The sequence below is a fragment of the Mauremys reevesii genome, linkage group 15 (genome assembly GCF_016161935.1).
Source record: "Mauremys reevesii isolate NIE-2019 linkage group 15, ASM1616193v1, whole genome shotgun sequence".
Lineage (NCBI taxonomy): Eukaryota > Metazoa > Chordata > Testudines > Geoemydidae > Mauremys > Mauremys reevesii.
In genome coordinates this window covers 42,182,619-42,207,377 of record NC_052637.1, presented here as the reverse complement: position 1 = coordinate 42,207,377, position 24,759 = coordinate 42,182,619, and the positions used below count along the sequence as shown (strand labels likewise).

At 66.5% G+C, this 24,759-nt stretch overlaps 1 protein-coding gene across 5 annotated transcripts in view; it reads left to right on the top strand.

Moving 5' to 3' along the window:
* Window positions 1-9,530, top strand: part of BAHCC1 (BAH domain and coiled-coil containing 1) — a 90,034-nt gene extending 80,504 nt beyond the window's left edge. For all 5 annotated transcript variants that reach the window (XM_039501259.1, XM_039501260.1, XM_039501261.1 and 2 more), the window contains 10 exons: window positions 337-444; window positions 1,830-1,962; window positions 2,438-2,552; window positions 2,974-3,049; window positions 3,469-3,577; window positions 3,982-4,110; window positions 4,329-4,502; window positions 4,872-6,007; window positions 6,515-6,751; window positions 7,569-9,530. In XM_039501259.1, coding sequence (XP_039357193.1) covers window positions 337-444; window positions 1,830-1,962; window positions 2,438-2,552; window positions 2,974-3,049; window positions 3,469-3,577; window positions 3,982-4,110; window positions 4,329-4,502; window positions 4,872-6,007; window positions 6,515-6,751; window positions 7,569-7,775 — 2,424 coding nt within the window. In that variant the 3' untranslated portion in view covers window positions 7,776-9,530. The remainder of the gene's footprint in view (window positions 1-336; window positions 445-1,829; window positions 1,963-2,437; window positions 2,553-2,973; window positions 3,050-3,468; window positions 3,578-3,981; window positions 4,111-4,328; window positions 4,503-4,871; window positions 6,008-6,514; window positions 6,752-7,568) is intronic.
* The last annotated feature ends 15,229 nt before the right edge of the window (window positions 9,531-24,759 follow it).

Here is a 24,759-nt window from a genome sequence, read left to right as displayed (position 1 = left end):
GGGTCACCTGGGGGGTGGGGCTCGTGGGGTGAGTGCTGGGGGCAGGGCTCCTGGGGAGTAGGGGCTCGTGCGGGTGAGTGCTGGGGGCAGGGTCACCTGGGGGCAGGGGGCTCGTGCGGGCGAGTGCTGGGGGGCAGGGTCACCGGGGGGGGTAGGGGGCTCGTGCGGGCGAGTGCTGGGGGGCAGGAGCTCCTGGGGGGGTAGGGGGCTCGTGCGGGCGAGTGCTGGGGGCAGGGGCTCCTGGGGGGGACGTGTTGCATGGTGCAGGGCAGAGGGGTCTCCAGGCCAGCGCCGTGCACGGTCGGTGGGCAAACCCCAGTGGTCTCCCCCCGACAGCGGAAGAACGGGGCGCTGGCCCTGGCCCTCTCGCCCAGGACTGCCAAGACCATCCTCAGCAAAGGCAAGAAGCTGGGCAAGGTCAAGAGCAAGGTGGCCACCAAACAGGTAAGGGAGCCTCGCAGCCCTGCCCCCGCCCCCGCTGCAACCCCTCCCCCACCTCCGCCAGCCCTGCCCCGCCCCGCTGCAACCCCTCCCCACCTCCGCCAGCCCTGCCCCGCCCCTGCTGCAACTCCTCCCACCTCTGCCAGCCCTGCCCCGCCCCGCTGCAACCCCTCCCCCACCTCCGCCAGCCCTGCCCCCGCCCCTGCTGCAACCCCTCCCCCACCTCCACCAGCCCTGCCCCCGCCCCTGCTGCAACCCCTCCCCCACCTCCGCCAGCCCTGCCCCGCCCCTGCTGCAACCCCTCCCCACCTCTGCCAGCCCTGCCCCGCCCCGCTGCAACCTCCCCACCTCCGCCAGCCCTGCCCCCGCCCCTGCTGCAACCCCTCCCCACCTCTGCCAGCCCTGCCCCGCCCCGCTGCAACCCTCCCCACCTCCGCCAGCCCTGCCCCGCCCCTGCTGCAACCCCTCCCCACCTCCGCCAGCCCTGCCCCGCCCTGCTGCAACAACCCCTCCCCACCTCCACCAGCCCTGCCCCTGCTGCAACCCCTCCCCCACCTCCGCCCGCCCGGCCCCCGCCCCAGCTGCCACCCCTCCCCCACCTCCGCCAGCCCTGCCCCGCCCCTGCTGCAACCCCTCCCCACCTCCACCAGCCCTGCCCCGCCCCGCTGCAACCCCTCCCCACCTCCACCAGCCCTGCCCCTGCCCCGCTGCAGCAACCCCTCCCCACCTCCGCCAGCCCTGCCCCTGCCCCTGCTGCAACCCCTCCCCACCTCCGCCAGCCCTGCCCCGCCCCTGCTGCAACCCCTCCCCACCTCTGCCAGCCCTGCCCCTGCCCCTGCTGCAACCCCTCCCCACCAGTCCTGCCCCTGCCCCTGCCCCCGCCCCGCTGCAGCAACCCCTCCCCCACCTGTGCCATCTGTCCCCCCTCCACCCATGGCAGCAGCCCCCATGGCCCCTAGTCTGTGGCACAGGAGCCGAGCCCTGAACCACACCCTGCCCCACCTGCCCCAGCTGGAAAGAGACGCTGAGGCCAGCGGCCCCCTGACTAATCACAGCCACCGTCCAGAGCTAAGGGGCTGGCCAGGGGCCTGTGGGCGCAGAGCCGCCTGGAGAGACCTGCGCACGGGGGGCTGGAGTCCCAGCCAGGGGGCGGTGGGGGTTGGGAGGAGTAGCAGGAATCTGTCCCTGGTGGGGCCATTCCTCCCTCCAGACGCTCCCAGGCGTCCCCGGGCCCCCTAGACGTTCGCTGGCCAGGCCGCTGGTGCTGTCGGGAGAGACCCGGGTTCAAGGCCTGGCCGGGGGCTGGGTGAGGGGCTCCCTGGCGGCCCCCAGCCCACAAGGGGCTGGCTGCTCACTGCCCCCGGCCGGCCGGCACTCTGTCCCCACAGTGCAAGGGGCGGGCAGTCAGCAAGCTGCTGGAGAGCTTCACCGTGGAGGACGACTTTGAGTTTGATGACAACAGCAGCTTCTCAGAAGAGGAGGAGAGTCCTCGGCTGGGGGCTGAGCAGGGCGCAGCCCACGGTGAGCTCCGCCCCCCAGGCAGAGCCAGGGCTGCCAGGCCACTGGGGAATGGGACCAATGGACACATCAGGGGGGTCCAGGGCAGAGGAGTCGGTGCTAAGGCACCAGAGTCAGGACCCCTGGGTCCTCGCCTGGCTTTGTGTGTGACTGCCCCATTCTGTGCCTCAGTTTCCCCATGGGGCTCTCAAGAGTGGGGCTGTGGGGCTCAATCCAGTCACGTCTTGCAGCACTTTGGGATCCCTGGAGCGAGGTGGGGCCACAGAGTGGCGGGGCAGGATCCCAGGGGGCACAGCGCACCCCACGGCTCGTTTCAATGCTCGGTAACGAGAGCCAGCATCCCGGATCCCTAAGCTCCGGGATCCCTAAGCCACGGGACGGGCTGTGAGGCATGCGAGCGACCCGTGGTGCGGGCACGGTGTGGGCAGGGGGGCAGGTGCTGGCCCCTGGGGGACTCATGCCCCAGCTTCTCCCCCAGCGCACTCCTGTACTATCCGCAAGGAGGACCTGCGGGACGGCCTGCGGGTGCTCATCCCCAAGGAGGACAGTCTGCTGTACGCCGCCAGCGTCAAGACCCTGCAGCCTCCGGACATGTAAGGGCCACGCTGGGGTGGGGGAGAGACGAGGGGCGGGGGGACCCACAAGGAAGGAGACGGCTAGATGGACAGACAACCCCAGCACGGAGGAGCTACCCTGATGCCCCCGGGCATGAGGGTGGGTTGGCCCCTTTGGATTTCCCAGCCGTTCTCCCCTGGAGAGGCCAATGAAAGCGCTGGCTCTCTGGGACCGCTCTTGGGAGTCCTGTCTCTGCCCATCCCCCTGCACCCTGGCCTTCCCCTCTCCCGGCAGCGCTGGGCTGCGGGCTGCCCCTGTGCCCACTGACTGCCATCCAGCAGAGCCCCTCACTGGGCCGGACATCCCACCTTCCCCCTTCTGGGGGAGCTCCGAAAGCAGAGGGGCCCCTTCCTCCCGTGGCGCTGGCCTGACCCTTTGTTCGCTCAATCCCCCATGCAGCTACAGCGTTGTGATCGAGGGGGAGAGAGGAAACCGCCAGCGGATCTACTCCCTGGAGCAGCTCCTGCAGGAAGCCGTGAGTGCTCTGCTCACCCTGGGTAAACACAGAGCTTGGCCCGGCGCCCCGGGAGGGAAACAACCTGCCTCAGACAATCGGAAGGTCCCAGCCATCTGTGCAGGGCAGGCAGGGCAGCCTTCAAAGCGCGGGCAGGAAGGGAGGGGCTGGCAAGCACCCAGCCAAGGCAAACAAGGCCAGACGCGCACAATGGGCTGGGGCCAGGAGCCAGGCCAGGCCAGCGTCACAGCACCCCGGGCAGCGGCTGGAGCACACCAGAAGGACTAGCTGACCCAGAACCCCACTGGTTCCCGCCCTCTGTGCACTTCCCAGGCAGAGCTCCCCCCACGTGGCTGCGACAGACACCCCCCTCCCTTGGGGGCAGAGGCCCCAGCCCTGCCGAGGAGCCTCCGGTGACCCATGCTCTTGTCTCCTTCCAGGTGCTGGACATCAGACCCCAGTCCAGCCACCACCTCCCGCCAGGCGCCAGGGTGTGCGCGTACTGGAGCCAGAAGTCCCGCTGCCTCTACCCGGGGAACGTTGTGCGCGGTGAGGAGCCTGCAGGGTGATTCGGGCCGTGGGGCAGCGTGAGCACCGCTGGGCTGCAGAACTGAGGCTGGTGCTCAGGTGCCAGGCAGGGGTCCCCGGGCAGCAGGGCTGGCACCTCCCTGGCACACTGCCCTGCTGGCAGGCCTGGGCAGACGGGCGCGCAGAGTGAGTGCAGGGCGGGGGAGCTGGGGATGGGCCTGGCTGGAAGAGGACTCTCATTCTGCCGCATGCGCATGCGACTGTGGCCCAGAGATGCCCCTGCCATCAGCGCGTCCCTCCCCGGCCGGCTGGCTCTGGCGCAGCCTCACCTGCTCAGGGTCTTCTCCTCAGGGACGCCCTGCGCTGGCAGTGGGGTGGCCCCCTCACTCCCCCCCTCTGTGCGCACTGACAGCATGTCCCCCCAGGTCCCTCCAGCGAGGAGGAGGAGGAGGAGGAGGAGCTGGACTCGGTGGTGGTGGAGTTTGACGACGGGGACACAGGCCACATCTCGGTGTCCAACATCCGCTTGCTGCCACCGGACTACCAGATCCAGTGTGAGCCGCCCGGCGGGGGGCGGGGAGCGGGGGGCCGTGCCCTGCCTGGGGCTGAGGGGGAGCCCCGCACAGAGGCACAGATTGGGTGTGCAGGGCCAGGGCCAGAGTACTGGCCTCGCACTGCTGGGGGGCCGGGCCGGGACTCAGCCAGGTCTGCCGGCCCATCTGGCTATGGGCACGAGTCTCCTCCCCTGCCCTGACGCTCGCTGTGGTTACAGGCACGGAGCCCTCCCCCGCCCTGCTGGTATCCAGCACATGCCGGCGGACGAAGCGGTCCTCCAGCGATGCCCCCCCGCCCAGCGAGGCGCTCCCCAGCCTGTGTGTGGATGGGCGCGACAGCGCCGAGCCAGCCAAGAACGCCAGCAGGAAGGCCACTAGCAAAGAGAAAGCCGGTAGGTAGAATTAGCCTCCCAATAGGCCAAGGGTCCCTCCCCGGCGCGGCTGCAGCCAGCCAGCAGAGCTGTGCCCTTCCCTGGAGGGGAAACTCCACAGGGGCCTGGGACTGACCTAGCGGGGGGCTGCAGGTCAGGAGGGAGGGTGGTGGAGCCCAGGGTTGGGTAGCGGGGGGCTGGCATTGTGCTCCTCTCCAGCCAGCGCATTGGTGCCCGACTCGAGCGCTGAACTAGCACAGCCGTGCCTGGGGACCCACGTGTGCGGGGGCACAGCTGGGAGGCTCTGGCTGTGGAGCAGGAGCCTGGCGGAGCCCGGAGGTGTCCCAGCCACAGCCGTCGCCCTGACTCGGCTGGTTCCCTCCCCGACAGGTAAAGCCGATGTGCTGGCCCTGGGTGCCAAGGCGCTGCCGCCGGCCGATCACTTCCTGGCCCGGCGTGGCAGCCCCCTGCTGAGCTGGTCAGCGGTGGCCCAGACCAAGCGGAAGGCAGCCAGCAAGAACCCGGCCGTGCTGCAGAACCTCTTCCAGCTCAACGGCAGCAGCAAGAAACTGCGGGCCAAAGAGGCGCTCTTCCCCGTGCACAGCGTGGCCGCCCCCATCTTCGGCAACGGCTTCGGTGCCGACTCCTTCAGCAGGATCGCCAGCTCGTACGCCTCCTTCGGCGCCGGCGCCGGCCTGGTGCTGCCCGGCGCCCAGAAGCTCCTGCGGGCCAAGAAGGTGGAGAGGCTGGAGGCGGAGGTGGGCAAGGGGGGCAGGAGGAAGTCGGGCAGCGAGTACCTGGTCAAGCTGGACCACGAGGGCGTGACGTCCCCCAAGAACAAGACCTGCAAGGCCCTGCTGATGAGCGACAAGAGCTTTGGGCCCAAGCTGGAGAGGCCCCTGCCCAGCCATGGCTACGCCCACCCAGCTCTGCTGGGCAAGGACAAAAAGGGGCGGGCCCCCATGCACCAGCTGCCCATGGGGCTGGCGCTGCGCAAGTACTCGGGCCAGGCCGACTACGCCCTGACCTGTGACAGCGACTGCCACAGCTCCTACTCCGACATGGACGAGGACGAGGGGGCCGGCGGGCTGGGTGCCAACGTGCCCTCGCGCTTCATGACGCGCCTCTCGGTCTCCTCCTCCTCCTCCGGCTCCTCCACCTCCTCCTCCTCCGGCTCCATCTCCACCTCCAGCCTGTGCTCCTCCGACAACGAGGACTCCTCCTACAGCTCCGACGACGAGGACTCCACCCTGCTGCTGCAGACCTGCCTCACCCACCCCGTGCCCACCCTGCTGGCACAGTCCCAGGCCCTGCGCTCCAAGAGCAGCGCCCCGCAGAGGTGCTTCATCGCCAAGGCCGCCGCCGCCAGCGCCAAGGCCAAGCTGAAGCGCAAGGAGGCCCTGAGCTTTTCCAAAGCCAAAGAGTTCTCCCGGAGGCAGCGGCTGCCGTCGGTGGAAAATCGGCCAAAGATCTCCGCTTTCCTGCCCGCGCGGCAGCTCTGGAAGTGGTCGGGGAACCCCACGCAGGTACGTGCAGCCCCGCCCCCGGGGAGCCTCGGGGCAGGGCAGGTAGAGGCCTCCCATGTGATTGTCCCTGGCTTGTCAGCTTGGTTGGGCCCTGCCAGCAGATGGGATGAGGGGCAGGGCAGGGCAGGCCCTTAACAGGGATGTCTTGGGTCGGGGAGATGCCGGCACCTCCACAAGCAGCCCCCTGCCATGGAGGCACAGTCACTGCCCGAGGGGGCACCGGCTTGGCACATCAAGGGTCTCCCCCAGCCCATTCCCTCCATGGTTTGCAGTTCTTGGTCCCCCTTAGCTCCGATCCAGGCAGAACCTCCCCACCCCCGCCAGGGGCACCCCGGCCCGGCCGCTAGCCCTGGGCCTGCCCTGTCCTTCTGGGAGCCCATGGACTCGCTGAGGGGGCCTGGAACCGCTGCCTCGCGACCACCCCCCACCCCCAAGCCCAGCAGGACAGCCCAGTGTGGGGCTGGAGGGTCGCGAGCTGGGCCCTGACGGCATCTCCACCCCCCGCAGAGAAGGGGCATGAAAGGCAAGGCCCGGAAGTTGTTCTACAAGGCCATTGTGCGGGGCAAGGAGACGCTGCGCGTCGGCGACTGCGCCGTGTTCCTCTCGGCCGGCCGGCCCAACCTGCCCTACATCGGGCGCATCGAGAGCATGTGGGAGTCCTGGGGCAGCAACATGGTGGTGAAGGTGAAGTGGTTCTACCACCCCGAGGAGACCAAGCTGGGCAAGCGGCAGAGCGACGGCAAGGTGAGGGGGTGGGCGGCTGGGCGTGGACCGTGGAAGGGGGCAGACGGGGGCAGGACAGGGGTGGCCGGGCGGAGAGACCTGGGATGGGGGTGACAGGTGTGAGATGGGGGTTGCTGGGCACACGGGCACAGAACGGGGCACTGGGCAGATGGGCACAGAACAGGGGTGCTGGGCAGAGGGGCACAGGGCAGGGGTGCTGGGTGGAGGGGCACAAGATGGGGGCACTGGGCAGATGGGCACAGGACAGGGGCACTGGGCAGATGGGCACAGGACAGGGGTGCTGGGCAGAGGGGCACAGGACAGGGGTGCTGGGCGGAGGGGCACAAGATGGGGGCACTGGGCAGAGGGGCACAGGATGGGGGCATTGGGCGGATGGTCACGGGATGGGGCATTGGGCTGCCGGGCGTGGGATGGGGCACTGGGCAGATGGGCACAGAACAGGGGTGCTGGGCAGATGGGCACAGGACAGGGGTGCTGGGCGGAGGGGCACAAGATGGGGGCACTGGGCGGAGGGGCACGGGATGGGGCACTGGGCAGATGGGCACAGAACAGGGGTGCTGGGTGGATGGTCATGGGATGGGGCATTGGGCTGCCGGGCGTGGGACGGGGCACTGGGCAGATGGGCACAGAACGGGGGTGCTGGGCGGAGGGGCACTGGGCAGCCAGGCACGAGATGGCCCCTTTCCCAAGCCCAGGAGAGCCCACGGGCTGCGCTCCGAGCAGGATGGCCACGGAGGGCCCAGTGTCTGCATTGGGCCAGGCGGGCAGCCCGTCCAGTGGAGCCTGCCGGGGACCCTCACCTGCCTTCTGCCCACAGAACGCGCTGTACCAGTCGTGCCACGAGGACGAGAACGACGTGCAGACCATCTCGCACAAGTGCCAGGTGGTGGGGCGGGAGCACTACGAGCAACTGACCAGGAACAAGAAGTACCAGGACCGCCAGGACCTCTATTACCTAGCGGGGACCTACGACCCCACCACGGGCCGGCTGGTGACTGCCGACGGCGTCCCCATCCTGTGCTGACCCTGCCAGGGGCGAACCACCCACCCCCGGCCACCCACCGGCAAACACGCTGGGAACCGGGGCAGGGAATGGCCGGGCACCCTGGGGCCTTTTGCCTCTCTCTGGGTGGGCTGGCCGACGAAGGGGCTGTGCTGACACCGGGGCAGCTCCCCCAGCAGCACCATCTCTGCCGGTTGGAGCCAGGCCCGGTAATTATGCAAACCCCGCCCGGCGGCACAACCCCGGCGGCTCCCGCGGAGCAGCGGCCCAGATGCCGGCCACGGGGCAGAGCCAGCCTGGCTTGCCGGAGACCCGCACACAGAGCTCTCCTTCCCGTTGGCAGGCGTGGAGAGATTTGAATTCAAGCCATACTGTCCCTAGTACCTCGGACTGTTTGCCAGCAGGTAAAGCAGAAATCAGGTGTATTATTCTATTTATTTCTCGTGTAAATATTGTATTTCTTCCGGGAAGTTTTATGGAAACAGAGAAGCCGACAGACAAATGGGGGGAGGGGGGGTTGCAATGCACTGTTTGCCCTCAGCCTGGCTGCAGCCGAGGACAGCTGGGGTTTTCTGTACATAGGGAGGGAGCAGGGAGGGCCCCTGGCGCGCTCACCCCGCTGACGGGACGGCGCCCGCCTGGCCGGCTGTGTAATATAGACCCCCGCGGCGCGCTCCCTCGGTCCTTCGGTGTATTATTATTATTATTATTATTCTGATGCTAGTGACCCCGCGCTCTGTCGGGGGGCACGTGCCCTGGGACGGGGGAAGAGAGAGAGTATATATATTATTATAAACTAGGGCAGGGAGCACGCAGCCAGAGCCAGCTTCCCGCAGGAACCAAACGCCTGCTACGCGCAGCCCTGCCGCTCCTGCATGCACCCACGCCCCGCACAAGCAGGAGACAGGGCCAGGCTGGGCGTCTCCCTGTGGCTCCCAGCCGCACCAGGACCCCAGTTAAAGGACGTGGGTGGATTCGTGCAGACGGGGGGGGGGGGCATTCGCAGGTGGACATGGGCACGCGGAGGGGTGCACAGGCGCTGAAAGGACAAAGTGCTTAGATCCCATTGCCAGAGGGGCAGTGGGTGGCTTTCTGCAGACAAACCAAAGCACCATCCCCCCTGCTCCCGCCCCCCCGGGGGCTGTGTGGGGAACCAGCAGGGACACGCGGGAGCAGGCCCTGCCCTGGCCGGCCCCTGCACCTGCTCTGTGGGGGTGACATCCCAGCACGTCTGACAGCCCTGCCCCACAGGGAGGTGGCACCCGCTGGGCACAACACTGGGCTCGGCATAGCATGGCCCCACTGAGCGGGCACCCCCACCCATGGACCAGACGTCCCCAAGCCCCCGTGCTGCCCCAGGCCCTGGCAGTCGCCCCAGCTCCCAGGGCCGCAGCAGGGGCTGATGTAATGTGTTCGGAGGTGCCCCCGCAGCCCCCACACGCCCAGTACTTTGCTATCTGTGGTTTCTGCCCACGCCCTCACTGGGGCAGGGGGACGCTGGCCCGTCCCAGCCCCCGCAAAGCTCTAGATAGAAGAGAAAGGAGCCTCCCCTCCCCCCCGGTGGTCTCAGAGTAACCCAGATTCCTGATGAGCGCGCGAGACGCCCCCCAGCCCCCCCCCGAGCGGCCGTGCCCCCCCTCCCCGTGGCCGCGCTATGCTGTAAATGTGTAAAGGGACGTTCTGCGCCGAGGGGAGGGGTTTTTTCAATGTAAACACTAAAAAACTACAACAAAAAAAGGGGGCAAAACCCCGGTTTTCTGAACAGCAGACGATGTAAAGGCCTTTTAGTATGGAACTTTTCTATCGATAACTTGGCTTATGAATAAATATATGAAACCTTGCTGGGCAGTGGGTGTTCAGTCCCTCGTGGGATGTGGCATGGAACCAGCCCCTCGGGGCAGACAGGCACCGGGCCAGGGCTCTGGCCTATGTACTGCGGGTGCCAAGCCTTGGGGGGGGGCCGTCCAGGGAACGGGGGGGGGCATCAGAGGGAGGATTGGGGGTGCCCTGCCTTTGAGGGGTGTTGGGTGAGGATCAGAGGGGAGGACTGGGGGTGTCCTGCCTTTGAGGGGTGTTGGGTGAGGATCAGAGGGGCGGACGGGGGGTGCCCGGCCTTTGAGGGGTGTTGGGTGAGGATCAGAGGGGAGGACTGGGGGTGCCCTGCCTTTGAGGGGTGTTGGGATGAGGATCAGAGGAGAGGATTGGGGGTGCCCTGCCTTTGAGGGGTGTTGGGGTGAGGATCAGAGGAGAGGATTGGGGGTGCCCTGCCTTTGAGGGGTGTTGGGTGAGGATCAGAGGAGAGGATTGGGGGTGTCCTGCCTTTGAGGGGTGTTGGGATGAGGATCAGAGGAGAGGATTGGGGGTGTCCTGCCTTTGAGGGGTGTTGGGTGAGGATCAGAGGGGAGGACTGGGGGTGCCCTGCCTTTGAGGGGTGTTGGGATGAGGATCAGAGGAGAGGATTGGGGGTGTCCTGCCTTTGAGGGGTGTTGGGGTGAGGATCAGAGGGGAGGACTGGGGGTGTCCTGCCTTTGAGGGGTGTTGGGGTGAGGATCAGAGGAGAGGACTGGGGGTGTCCTGCCTTTGAGGGGTGTTGGGGTGAGGATCAGAGGGGAGGATTGGGGGTGTCCTGCCTTTGAGGGGTGTTGGGTGAGGATCAGAGGGGAGGACTGGGGGTGCCCTGCCTTTGTGGGGTGTGGGGTGAGGATCAGTGGGGTGGAGTGGGGGTGCCCTGCCTTTGAGGGGTGTTGGGTGAGGATCAGAGGGGAGGACTGGGGGTGCCCTGCCTTTGAGGGGTGTTGGGTGAGGCTCAGAGGGGAGGACTGGGGGTGCCCTGCCTTTGAGGGGTGTTGGGTGAGGCTCAGAGGGGAGGACTGGGGGTGCCCTGCCTTTGAGGGGTGTTGGGTGAGGATCAGAGGGGAGGATTGGGGGTGCCCTGCCTTTGAGGGGTGTTGGGTGAGGCTCAGAGGGGAGGACTGGGGGGTGCCCTGCCTTTGAGGGGTGTTGGGTGAGGATCAGAGGGGAGGATTGGGGGTGTTGTGCACCCAAGGGCTAAGTGTGGCACTGGGGAAAGCTGGAGCCAGGACACGTCTCCATGTGACCCGCTTTGCCTTAGCACTTCTCAGAACAGGCCACCAGAGCACTTAGGTTCTAGTCCCCAGTTCTGCCACTGATGCCCTCTGCTGCTTCAGACAAATCCCTTGTGGAGGGGTGGGTGGCTCTGTGCCTCAGTTTCCCCTTCTGCCTGAGGGGTCTCAGTGGCCTCCCCAGGGGAGAGTCTGGGACTCACGCGGGGCTGTGCTTTGAGATCCTTGGCAGAGCCAGGAAGGCTGAGCGCTCTCTGGGTTCAGACTCTGGCTGGCCTGGTGCAGCCCACCCCGTTCTCCAGCAGTGTGGGGTCAGGGTCACCCCATGGCCTGACTGCGGGCCAGGCCCCCTCCCAGCCGAGCCACTCGCAGCACGGGGAGGGGGCTGTAAATCCCAGCGCGGCCCCCCCGCAGCTGCTGGCTAATGACTTTGTTTTATATCTTAATTCACAATTTTATTGCCCTCCTCCCAAGCGCAGACAGAGAGGTGTAATTAGCAGCCAATGCAATTACTGCCCGCCGGGCCCGGCTCCAGTGCCACGCTCAGGAAGGGCGCTGGAGCGGCTGCTGGCACAGGGTGGTCCAGATGCCCAGGGCAAGCAGGGTTTTGCTGGCCCTAGTCCTCCTGCAGCAGCCATGGCAAACACGTCTGCTCCCCCGGGCTCAACAAACAGACACGGGGCTTGGATAAATCGAGACACTGGCTGGCGCAGTGAGATTAATGGGTGCACTGACGACAGGCAAAGGGGGGCACAGGTGAAATGTTGGGGTGCTCTCAGGTCCAACCCCCATTCTCCAGACAGGGAAACTGAGGCATCTAGCTGGGACCTGACTTCCCATGGTCACACTTCAGTGGCAGACCAGTCACAGCTCCCAGGAGCCCTAACTGCCAGTCCCACACTCAACCCCCCAGGGAGCCCTGGCTGTCCCCCAGGCCCCAGCACGACCATTGATTACCAGTCCCCAGGGCAGCAAGCACCACCCAGACGTGGGGCCATGTTGCTGGGGCAGGGGGCCAACGTTCTGTCTCCTCGCAGCCAGAGCGCCCCAAATGCCTCGCCCTCCCCTTCCCCCACACCCCGGTACTGGCCCAGCTGCTCCAGGTCGGTGCTTCGTGTCTCTCCGCGCTGTGTGGCAAGTGAGCCCCCCCGAGGGAGGTCAGCGGCAGGCCCCACGCCAGCGCCTCCGCCCTGACAGCCGGCCTGGCTTAGTTCTGCCCAGCCGAAGAGACGAAATTAAACAGGAGCCGGCCTGGCGCGGAGCCGCCCAGCCGCAGGCTGGGGGTGGGATTCTGTTACGGGGGACAGGCCCCCCGGGGCGAGCCGCCCCCATCACAGGTGGGCACAAGGGGCCGTGCAGCCCCCCCGGCAGAGACCTCCAGGGGCAGCCGGCCACTGCCTCAGCAGCCTAGAGCAGGCACGGGGCCAGCCAGCTCCAGGGACCGCGTCACCTCTCCCATGCGCCCCCATCCCAGCCAGGGCCCCCAGCCCCCGGGGGGCAGGGCTTGAGGTCTCCAGCCCTACTGCCCCCATCCCAGGTACCACAGGAGCAAATTCCTTTCCCCACCCGCCATGGCCAGGTGACACCCCCCCCCCCCCCGGAAGGGCCCCAGAGCAGGGCCCGTGCTGTGTCGGGGGGCAGCGCCCAGCACACACGGGGTTAAAACGAAGCACCTGGCCTGTGACCCAGACAAAGGAGGCGCTGTGGGCCCCACCACAGCGAGATAAATGGTGGCCCTGGGTGACTTTGATCAATAAATGGGACGTTGGCGCAGGGAGCGATGAGAAGCCGGGCCGGGCGCAATTCGTTTTTAATACCACAAACCAATCAGGGACGAGTGCACGTTAATTATTCATCCGCCAAGCACTGGCCTCTCCTAGGGAGCTGCGGGGGCCGGGCCAGAGAGCAGCAGGCACCCCTGGCCGGTGCCCCACAGCCACGGGAGGGGGGCACACAGGGATGCCAGAGCTGGTCTGGGGATCCCTTGGGAGGCATCTTGGCTGATGGACAGAGCGTCTCCCAGGGGAGCTGATGGGCACAGCAGGAGCCGCCCCACCCCCAGCCCATGACGAGCACAGGCTGATGAAGCCACCCACATCTCCTCTCTGCCCCCGTCCCCTCTGGCTGGCAAGGCCGGCGCCAATCCCGTTCGGGGGCTGGCAGCCCCATGCACCCAGACCCTCTTGTCACATGCCAGCTGCTGCCCCAGCGCCCCACAACCGCCATTGCGGCCCCTGCACCCCCAGGGCAAGCGGCCCCTTCCCGGGCCACCCCCACGGGGACAAAGGCAACGGGCCCGGCCCTGCCAGGACTAGCTCTAATGGACCCCAGTGGCCACCCTTCCTCCGGGTCAGGTGGGGGGGGCGAGGGGCGATGCTAAGCCTGGTGGGGGGGCACAGAGGGGGGGATGGGACATGAAGAGGCACGAGAGGGGGAGGGGAGAGCAGAGTGTGGTTTTATTCTGGAGACAAAGAGCCTGAAAGTCCCAGCGCGGGCAGCAGGCACCAGGGTCCAGCTTGTCCAAGGGAATTAGGCCCCCAAGCTACAGAGACTGCCAGGCACATTTGAAAATCACCCTTGGTGCCTGTCTGCACCTTTAGGCTCCTAACTCCCTTGGCCGCCTGGCCCCCAGAGGGCATCATGTTCCACCAGGAGCTGGTGCAGGTGCTGCCAGGCGGGGGGGGGGCCCTGCTCCAAGGAGCTGTGAGGCTAGAGTAGGGGAAGGCCCTGCTGCAGCCCAGCTGGCTCTGGGGCAGCCGAGGGACGGGGGTTAAACCCCAGCCACGCTCAGCCGAGACGGCGCCGAGCAGCCATCAGAGGCCCCAGGAGGCAGCACCAAGAGGTTCACTCCATGGGGCAGGAACTGGCCACAAGCTCTCCCCGGGGCGCGGGACCCCCGCAGCACCGGCTGCAGCCACAGGGCAGGGAGCCGGGATTCCTGGCTTCCACCCCCAGCGCGCCGGGGGCCCCACAAGGGGTGATGCCCCATCTAGAACCACGGTGAGCAATGTTCTGCAGAGCTCTGCGCGCCCATGGGGCCCCTCCTGCCTCCCTTGCTCTAGGCCAGGCTGGGGCTGTCCCGGGAAGGGGGCGCGATCCCTTCGGACCCACGGCTAGCCCCAGGCTCCCAGCAGCTCAGAGGGGAGTCCCGCAGGCACTTCTGGCTTCCCGGGCACCTGGGAGCAGGCCCCATGCAGCCAGCTCAGGGTAGGGGACACTCCTGGGAGCAGGGGCCTGAGGCAGGGGCAGCAGCTCCCTGTGACCACGGCCTGGCACCAAACCCGAGCCAGTTGCCCAGGAGACCCTGCCAGAGGCCCCCCGAGCCAGGCCAGCGAGCAGAGGGCCCTGAAGGGCACCAGGAGCCGAAGGGGAAGGGCTGCCGGCCATGGCCAGGGGAGTCAGAGCAAAGGGTGACTGTGGCTGGCCAGGCCTGGCTGCAGGCACCTCCCGGGCACAGTGCCAGGGGTTGGCTGGAGGCATCAGCAGCAGAGCTGCTCTACAGGAAAGACCCAGCGAGCACGTTGAGGGGCTGCTCCTCCCACCCGGGGGCCGGGGCGTGCCAAGGAGCAGCGGTGCAGGATGGCGGGAGCTGGCCCAGCAGCCCAACCGGGACTAGCCTCTCAGGGCTGGGGGGCAGGGCTGGGCTAGCAGGGGGCTGCGGGTCAGGACTGAGGGGCATCAGGGAAGCTTGCATCGCTCCGGCCGGCGCTATCGCACCCCCACTGACGTGAGCACGGACGCTAGGGCCCGGCCGGACGGGTCTGTTTAGGGTCCGTCACGGGGCGATGGACCCAGCCTTGGAACAGCCTCTAGGAGGAAGGAGCCCTTCAGTGAGCAGAGCCCCTCTGGGTCTCACTCCTCAGCTAGCACCTCGGGGTCCGCTGTCCCCCCTGCGCTCCCTACAGCGAGTGCAGGCCCCGGGTGAGACCTGGCCCCTCTGCAGGACTAACGCCCCTCACCCGGAACAGCAGCGACACACGGCCTTGGCAGAAGTCAGTTTATTAGTCACTTGGCACCGCCCAGGAAACCCCCAGGGTGGCACAGAGAACGGTGAAAGCACAGACCCTCCTGCTCAGCCCAGAGCCCGACTAAGGGGCAGTGAACCCGTGTTCTGGCTCCATCTCTGCCTGGCCAGACCCCAGGGGAGACCCCGACTCCTTGCAGCAGCCAGCTCGTCCCCTCCGTCCTCTGCGCTCGAGCGGGGGATCCTCGCTCAGCCGTAAGCAGACGCAGGGAAATCCAGCTCCCTGGGGCATCCGCTGGTAGGTGTCCACATCCTGGTGACTGGCTTTGCCGCGGTCTTCAGAGATGCTCTATTGATCTCAGGTCTGAGGCCACCTCAGAGCAAACAGCCCACTGGGTAACAATACAGCCCAGGGGAAACTGAGGCACGCAGGATTAAAAATATTACAGAAAATTCCCACTCTCACAGGGACCCAGGAGAGCTGTTGCTCCCCACCCCACTGGCTGGGCTGGGCTGACCCCATGCTATGGTCCAGCTCCTGTTCTCCGCACAGCCCAGTGAAGTGGATTGGGCCCTGGGGGGGGGGGGTCTCCCTCTCTGCCCCCAGTAGGGCAACAGGCTACAGCTGGAGACAGACACAGACAACCCTGCCTGTAGCAGCAGAGGGAAGGTGTCTCTGGTTCCCAGCCTAGCTTACCCCTTTCACTGAGCGGCTCCCCCAAACGGGGCACAGGCCAGCCGCTGGCTCTGGTGTCTGCACGCAGACTGGGGAAGATCAAGGGGCTGCACCGCTGGGAGCTCTCCACACAGGACCCCCCCAAGGTCCCACTGCAGCCCCCCAGCCTGCCTCAGCCCCAGTGGATTTCTCGCTTGTGCCCCGTAACACTGAATCAGCCACAGCAGGGCTGGCTGGCGCACAGGCCAGGGCCGCTGGGGGAGCCAGGCTGTGCCATTCCCTCAGCCGTTAATGGGGCTCCACACTGGGCAAGCTCTGGTGCACGATGCCCGGGGTGCTGCAAACAGAGCCCCGGCCAACAGCTTGGAGCTGGGATGAGGCCTGAGGCCCAAAACCCCTTTCCCAGGAGACCCTGATCCATCTCCCGCCCACCCACAGAGGGGCTCAGGCAGAGACCGGCCAGGGCCCCTCTGCTCTGGGGAGGGCTGAAGAAGGCTGCTGCAAACCGGAGAGAGACAGGCCTGGGACCTGCAAAGGAACGAGTCAGCCCTGAACATCTCCCTGTCCACCGACCTGGTGGGGTGGGGTGGTGGGATGTGCCGGCACAGAGCAGGGATGCCAGTGGGGGATACCAGCAGGGGAAGAGAGAGCTCAGTGGTTTGAGTACCAGCCTGCTAAACCCAGGGTTGTGAGTTCAATCCTTGAGGGAGCCACTTAGGGATCTGGGGCAAAATCAGTACTTGGTCCTGCTAGTGAAGGCAGGGGCTGGACTCAATGACCTTACAGGATCCCTTCCAGCTCTGAGACAGGTCTAGCTCCAGATATTATATTTATTTAACCGGCCCTGGAACCTGCCAAAAATCGCCCAGTGTCACGGGGATGGCAGGGCTCCCCCACCCCTCCCTCATGGGTCTGGCTGGGCTCCCCTGGAATGGCCAGCACCGGGCAGCCCACCATGGCCCTTAAACATGCTGGAGTGTTGGCACCACAAGCTATGGCCAAGGGCTGGGGCTGGGATCCCCCTCCCCCCCCCAGGTGCCTGGGCAGGCCTGGCTCTGGGGACAGCACTGGGTGGCAGCCTCGCTCCTCCCTCCCCCAGGGCACCCAGCCCCCTTCCCCCCTCACAGGCCTGGCTCAGGGGTCACAGGCGCCCCCAGGAACCCACTCGTGGAGGGGAACCACAGCAAACTCCAGCCTTAGCCCTTCACCTCCCCCTGCTCCTTCAGCAGGACAGAGCCGGGTGACTCCAGGCAGCTGGGACCCAGCCCCAACCGGCAGAGAACGCGCTGGGGCTCAGAGCAAGGGGTTAGTCCAGCATCGCTGTGCGCGTTTCAACTCCAACAAGCCTGCCGGTGCCCCTCAACCCCGACCCGCAGCCCCCTGCTAGCCCCGCCCTGCCCCCCCAGCTCTGCCGGTGCCCCTCACCCCCGACCCGCATCCCCAGCCAGCCCCGCCCCCACCCCAGCTCTGCCGGTGCCCCCCACTCCCGACCCGCCGCCCCTGCTAGCCCCGCCCTGCCCCCCCCAGCTCTGCCGGTGCCCCTCAACCCCGACCCGCAGCCCCTGCTAGCCCCACCCTGCCCCCAGCTCTGCCGGTGCCCCTCAACCCCGACCCGCAGCCCCTGCTAGCCCCCTGCCCCAGCTCTGCCGGTGCCCCTCAACCCCGACCCACAGCCCCTGCTAGCCCCGCCCTGCCCCCAGCTCTGCGGTGCCCCTCAACCGCGACCCGCAGCCCCTGCTAGCCCCCTGCCCCCAGCTCTGCCGGTGCCCCTCAACCGCGACCCGCAGACCCCTGCTAGCCCCACCCTGCCCCCAGCTCTGCCGGTGCCCCTCAACCCCGACCTGCAGCCCCTGCTAGCCCCGCCCTGCCCCAGCTCTGCCGGTGCCCCTCAACCCCGACCCGCAGCCCCTGCTAGCCCCACCCTGCCCCCAGCTCTGCCAGTGCCCCTCAACCCCGACCCACAGCCCCTGCTAGTCCAGGCCTAGCCCCCAGCTCTGCCGGTGCCCCTCAACCCCGACCCACAGCCCCTGCTAGCCCCGCCCCAGCTCTGCCGGTGCCCCTCACTCCCATCCTGCAGCCCCTGCTAACCCAGCCCTGCCCCGCCCTCCCAAGCTCTGCCGGTGCCCCTCAACCCCAACCCGCAGCCCCTGCTTAGCCCAGGCCTGCCCCTCCCCAGCTCTGCCGGTGCCCCTCAACCCCAACCTGCAGCCCCCTGCTAGACTAGCCATGGGCTCCCCCCTCCCCACATCTCTGCCATGGCCCCTCTGTCCTGACCCACAACCCCCCCAGTGTCACCTTCCTTGAGTCAAAGCCATAATGATCCAATGGCACAAGGTGTGTGTGTGTGGGGGGGGGGGGTTGCTCCAGCCTGCGCTGAGGAAGGCCGGCTTGCAGACCAGGAAGAAGCGCTGCCTTCGGGGTCTGATCACGGAGCCATCTGAGAAGCTGGGTCAGGGGCCAGCAGGAGCGGGAAGTGACCCCTACAAAGCCCCCTCCAAGCAGGGGGAGCTGCCAGCAGCTTGGAGGGGCCTGGAGAGCAGATCCAGGCTGGTTTCGCTTATAGGATCAAAAGTGAAGGCAGCGAGAAGCTACAGGGGATTTTAGATTAAAGAGCCTCGTTGTCTGCGCTCAGATGAAGAGCTCACCAGGCCTCAGAGGGGAGAGGAATTCACCAGGCTGAGCCGCTCCGGGGGGACTCCTGAACCAGGAACCCACAGATCCCCCTTCCCCAGAGCTTGGGCCCCTGCTCTGTGGACTACCCCACAGCTGCTACCAGTGCAGCCGCCAGGGCGGGGGCACCATGGGTTGAGCTGGGGAGGAGGTGGCCCCGGAGGGCCAGGGTGGGGGCAGGGAAAGCACAGCCCCCCAGCAGTGCGGTATAGCTTGAGGACCAGGCTGGGGCAAACCTGCAGATTCGGAGCCAACCAAGGGCGAGAGGAAATCCCACCTTGTGGGCAGCTGGGGCAGACCAGAGCGCTGGCACCTGGGACTCCCCAGGGACAGACCCGCAATCAGCAGGCCATCCCCAGAGCCTGGCAGCGCCAGCTTTGCCATGCTGTGCTGAGGGGCAAGCCGGGGCCTGCAGACCCCCAGGGGCGAGGGCCGGAGGAGCCCAACACCAGCGCAGGGAAGAGTTTCTCAAGCACGTTTAGCTGCAGGCCTCGGAGCAGCTGGGAGATGGGGCCAGGGCAGACGCTGCCCATCCCCACCCCACCCCGTGAGCGGCTGGCTCGGGCCTGAGCAGAGCCCCACACGCAAGGCTGCAGCCACCCCCCACATACTGCACTGGGGGCCCGTGTCCGGGGGCTCCCTCCAGCTGCTGCCCTGGGCGCAGGAAGGGTGAGTGCAGCCGGGCCTCCTCCAGCAGCCAAGGGGTTAAACAAGACCCCCGAGCCCCGGGGCGGCGGCCCGTGCCCCCCGGCTCTCCCCGTTCCCACCCGCAGGCGGGAGGCGCTGAGCCGGGAACGCCCCGGCCAGGCTCGGGAACCCGCCTCCTGCGACGCGCCCTTCCCTGCCTCAGTTTCCCCACCAGCGCATGGGGGGGCGGGGATCCCGCGCCCAGGGCCCAGCTGGGGACCGGCCTCCCGGCCCTGCCCCGCCCATCCCCGGGGCATCGGGCCCCGCCCACGGGGTCCCGCCATCGCGCACGCGGCTCATTGACGCGAGGTGACGTGCGCAGGGCTGAGCGATGGACGGGCCCCTAGCCAGCCAATGGAGACCCGACTCGCGGCTCCTTCCCCCACGTGGGGCAGGACGGGCGGCCAGCGCCCGCCTGCCATTGGCCCCGCGGCAGCCAACCAGAGAGTGTCAAAACGCAGCTCTGCGCGCCCATTGGCCAGCGGGGCTCCCTTTTGTTCTCGCCACCCTGGTGCAGTTAACCCTTCCCTCCCCGCAGGCTGGTCCGGGGGAGCCGCCGTCCTCCAGGGGGCGCGGGCAGTGCCAGGGAGCCCCGGGACTAGCACGTGCTCCTGGGGCGAAGGCAGCCCCGCGCCAGCCCCCCGCAGGGCAGGGCACTGCCTGGGATCCAGTGGCTGCTCCCGGAGCTGGGGAACCAGCAGGGTGCTCCGGGGAGAGCAATGGAGGCGGGTGCAGAAGGGCCGGGTCCACGGGCAGATGGTGCAGAGACCCCCTCGGAGCCTGCGAGGGGCCCTCAGTGCCACAGACCAGGGGGACTCACGGTGGCAAGCCGTGACCCAGGGCTCAGCCAGCACCTGGGCGGCAGCACGTCCTTGGCCCAGCCGGAGCCCCCAGAAAGCCAGCGCAAGCCAAGGAGCTCCTAGCAGGACAGAGCCAGCCTCACTCACAAGGGCAACAGGCTGGGCAAGGGGGAGACCTGCCAGCTGGGCACAGTGCCCTCGGCTTCCTAGCTAGGGGGAGGACTCTCCGCAGCTGCCCTTCCCCCCACAACCCTGCCTGCTGGCAGGGTGCACGCTCTGCAGGCAGCTCAGTGGTGCACAGGGCGGGCATGCAATGGGGAGTACTCAATAGGGCCCCCATTATGCCCTTCACTTCCTCCCCACCAGGGCAAATATGCAGCCCAGGAAGCTCCCGGATCAGTCAGCTGGGTGGTGGAAACCGTTACGGGAGCTTTGTGGGGTCACACCCCTCACTAGTGTGACCGCAGCGCACTGCGGCAGAGCCACAATGAACCCCACCCTCCCGACTGCCCCTGGTGCCTTGCCGTGCAAGCCCTTCCCGTTGTCCTCATTCACAGCGGGCAGGCCTGGCTCTCAGGCAGAATCCCTGCTCTGGGTGCACACAGACAGGGGCCACGGGAGGCTGGTGACCAGCCCCCAGGCCAGGGGAATTAAACCCCCTGCTAGAGCAGAGCCTGCTCCTCTACACTCAGGACAGCACCGCACACTGGGGCAGGTGAGCCCAACATTCCTTAGGCCCCGCTGGGACGCTGGCAGGATGTCACTGGGGCTCTCCCCGCTGCCCCGACAGCAGAGCTCTGGCTGCCCCACGTAGCAGCGCCATCTGCCTGGCTCTGTGCCGGCCAGGGAAGCGAGGCAGGATGGTGAGGGGGATGGATCTGGGCATTGGCACAGCCGGCAGCTTCATCTTTGGGGGCTACCAGGCGCTGCACTGGGCATGCATGGGGCCACTTGGTTTCTGCGCAGGAAGCCTGAGCCTAGATGGCACCTGCCCAGCATCATAGGTGCACAACCCCAGTCCATAAGTCTGCGAGGCTGCACAGGAAGCCCCTCGTCCACCCGCCAGGGCCTCTCTCCTGAACCCCCAGGCTGAGCCACATGAGTCTATCCCATGTTCTGCCACTAGGTGGCACCCCAGCAGGCCATCGCCAAGGGCAGCTGGGTGTGGGGTGGCTGAGACAGAGTCCTGGAGCCCACAGGGACGGGCAGGCTGTGCCGTGCCAGAGCAGGGCAGGCCGGCTGGGCCCAGGCAAAGGGCTGGGTGCACGTGCCCCACAGCACATTACATCTCGGGGGGAAGGAATAAGAACCCCCCCACACACACACACACACAGCAGCCGCTCCTTGGGCTGGGAAGCGATGCTCCGTCCCCAAGGCAGGGAGCAGCCGGGCCCTGAGCACTGCATTTGCTGCAGCCCCAGCCCCTGGGTTTGGCTGCAGGCCACCGAAGGGTTAAGCCTGCCACCCATCACTCAGCAGCCGCGGGGACCCCCGCCCCCGCATGGCACAGGGAGGCAGGCCGGGAATTCCTTCCAACACCACGGTATAAAAAGTCTCCGACTAAGCAAGTTAACAAGTGAACAATCAACCGCAGCCAAGTTGGCTACGGCAAAGCCGTGACGAATGCCAATTGAGAGAGAAGCAGAGGCTGCGGCGGATTGCTACTGCCCCGCCAGCCGGGCGCGAGGCACAGCGTGCAGAGTGGGCCAGAGCAGGAACGGAGGCCTTGACAGACCCGGCAGCCGCCATCCCTCCCCAGCTTCCCCCCCTCCCCCACCCCAACGCGTACCTCTTGTACTGCGCCAGGGCCACCCTTTTCTGCGTGGCCCTTCCGGATGGGCTGCATGGCACAGCGCCCCAGCCGGAAAGGCCATTACCGCGTGCGCCATGACACGATAAACGCCCCCTGCCAGCAGCCCAGCTCTCAGACAGGGGGTGCAGCCAGCAGGGGGCATCACAGAAAAGGACACTGTCCCTCCCTCCAGGGACCACCACATCCTCAGCCCTGTTCCCCGATCAGATGCACCTCCTTGGAGCTGGTGATGGTCCCGGGTCCCTGATCCTCTCCATCCAGCCAGGCTCCCTACAGAGTGCATGGACACACCTGTTAGGAGCCAGATACCAGGTTCCAGACACCAAGCCCCCACCCTGAAATTAGCCCCTTACCTGCCCTGGGATCAACACAGCTGCTCCCTACCCCAGGAGCTAAAGGACTGGTATAGCTCCACCTTCCCCCTGCTCCTTATATAGGGAGTGGTGTTGCGGGGAAAGCTGTCCCTGTGGATCACCCGGTCCCACTCAGCTAGTTCCATGCACCCTGCTGACCCACCCGCCTCACGCCCGAGGTAGCTACAAATGCCACCATCTGCCAAGAGCAAGAGAGAATCTCGAAGAACTGGGGGGGCACCACCTAGTCTGGTTCTCAATGCCACACAGCCACAACCCCTCTCCTGAGACTGCCCCCGCTGGATCTAGGGGGCTCTCCCAGCCTGTCCTGCTCCTCGGAGCTTGTCTCCCCGCAGCCTGTCTCTCTCAGGGTGCAAGGGAGAGCCCCAGTTATAGGTGGGGTGGGGGCAAGCCGTCGCCACGGTGACAGAGTAGCAGGCGCCCCACTCCCCTCGTGGAGACTGCCATTGGCATGCACTGTCCCCTGCTCTCCGTGCAGCAGGCCTGAGGGGCACGAGCCAGGGGTCTCTCCCTGAGCCAGTGTCAGGCCCAGGGCCTGAGCCCTGCAGGCCAGGCTGCCCCGGGGAGCTGGAGGGGGCCCAGAGTGCAGGCAAAGAGCAGCTGCTGCTCACCCCCTCACCAAGCCCTGAGCTTGGCATCTACCCTGCAGGAGTGGAGGCATCCCTTGTGCCCTGGCCTGCGTGGAGGGCACCCCGCCCTCATGGTGCCAGCAATGGTAGTGATTGCTGCAGAACCACCAGGGCCCGGAGCCGACACCTCTTGGACTCTGCCTGGATCACAGCTTCTGTGGTTTGTCCTGGGCTCCTCAAGCGGCTCCCGAGGAGCAAAAGGAGAGGTGGCAGATGGGCAGGTGGCTGCCCTGTGCCCACTCGCGCCGGGGGAGTGCTGGGCCTTGGCACTCAGATCCTTGCAGGCGGCCTCGAGAGACTGACCCCTGCTCAGCAGCAGTCAGCGAGAAAGCAGGTCCCCTCAGATCTGGGCAAACATCCCTCCATGGCCAGCCCGTGACCAGCCCCCAGCCTCCCTGAGTCTGTGGACCCTGATGGGGAGCACGGAGCCCCATGAGCAGGGCTATCACCCCCAGACACACCAGCATCAGCATCTCCCCGTAACTGACGCAGGATGGTGGCAGCGCGGAGAAACGCCGGCTCTGAAACGGGGGGGAGGACAGGATGATCCCCACCACAGCGCCAGCTGGGATGAGCTGGGGGGGGCTCCATTCCCCCCTTCACAGCTGGCAGCCCCTTGGGCAGTTTGCTGAGCTCACCATAACTTCTGCTGATTCCAGTGCCATGAATAAATGGTGCAAAACTTGCACAGAGGCTTCCTGCATTGAAATGTCTGTCTCTCCAGCCAGCCGTCCTGTGCCCATCACCGAGGTCTCTGGCCCCTTCTGCGGCAGTAAGGTTTGGTGGGGCCTCTCTGCCACAGACTCACATTTACACGCATGCCCAACAGGGGGAAATCAGAGCCTTGCTGTGCACTGGAGTAAGCGCTGATCCAAGTGGGGCGCATGGGGCGCCAATGTGAGGCCCTCTCCCTCTGGTTTGAAACCTGTTTGAGATGAGCACGAGGCAGGAGCAATTTGGACACAAACGCAGTGCAGCCAGCACTTGTAGTTTGATGATGGTCTTCATAAAGCCCCAGCTCCTGGAGTCCCGTGAGTCACGGAGAGCCTTGGCTTTCATTGAAAAAAATCGAAAAGTTTCTAGCCCTTGTGACTGGAGAAAAACCTGAAATCGTGATTTGGGTGCGACCAACAGGCTCCAGAAGCAGAAGGAAACAAACCAGGACCCAAACTTAATTCCAAAAATAAATAAAATGCTTTTCAAGCCAGTCATGGGCGGCTGTTTTTTTACCATGTAGAGTTGTTGTTCATAATGCAAATGCATTTTGCTGCTTCTTTCATGGGAGAACAGGCTGGGTGGCGGGGGTGAGCTCAACCGGACTGGGGCGCTGTATTGTTGACACGGGTGATTTCTTTGGCAAATGAAATTTGCTCCTGGACATTGGCTATTTCCTTGTGAGTGTCTGTGCCAGTGCTTGGCTTGCCTGCCTAGCTGCAGTAGCCTGGCCTGCCTGCGGGATAGCGAGTGCCCAGCCCATTATCAACAACGCTCGTGCTGCGGTATCAGACAACGGGCAATATTAATAATGCAAACCACATTGGGGTTGGTGCAGCTCAGGCCTTTGCCAAGAAGCAGCTATAAATTCTACCTGGCTAGCGCTGTACAAAGTGAAACAGGCCCGAGGCCCCGGGGCCAGGCTGCAGCTTCCATGAAAAGGCAGGTGAGTGCACAGATGCAGCTAGTCACCCGCTAGGGCCGAGGCAGCTGGGGCTGAGCCTGGCCACCGGGCAGCGTGTGAAGGGAGCCGGGGCTGGTGCTGGCGCTGGCGCTGGCGGGACGGAAGGGCTGCGGAGTGCTGGGGAGCTGGCACTCACTGGGCAGAGCCATTCTCAGAGCTCGGAGGTGTGGGGCCTCCAGCGCCCCTCGTAGGCCTAAGGCAGCAAAGGCTCTCTAGGCCAACGGCCCATGGCAAAGCTGGTGCTGGCCTGACGCCACGCCGAGCGCTGCCTCTGGAGCTGAGAACCCGAGGGAGAGGGGTCTCTGGGGGGACCGGGAGGAAGCAGGACGTGACGGCGTCTATCCTAGGAACAGCGAGGGTCTGGCCGACTCCCCCACTTCCCTGAAGCTCCTTGCAGGGCCGCCCAGAGGACTCAGGGAGCCTGGGCAAAGCGGGGGAGCTGCGGCACTTGTACTCACCCGGCGGCGGTCTGGGGCTTCGGCGGCATTTCAGCAGCGGGGGGCCGTTCAGTCGCTCCACGTCTTCGACAGCACTGAAGGGCCCCCCGCCGCCGAAATGCTGCTGAAGCCCCGGACTGCCGCCGGGCCAGGGCTTGCGGGGCCCCTGCGGGGCCTGGGGCAAATTGCCCCAC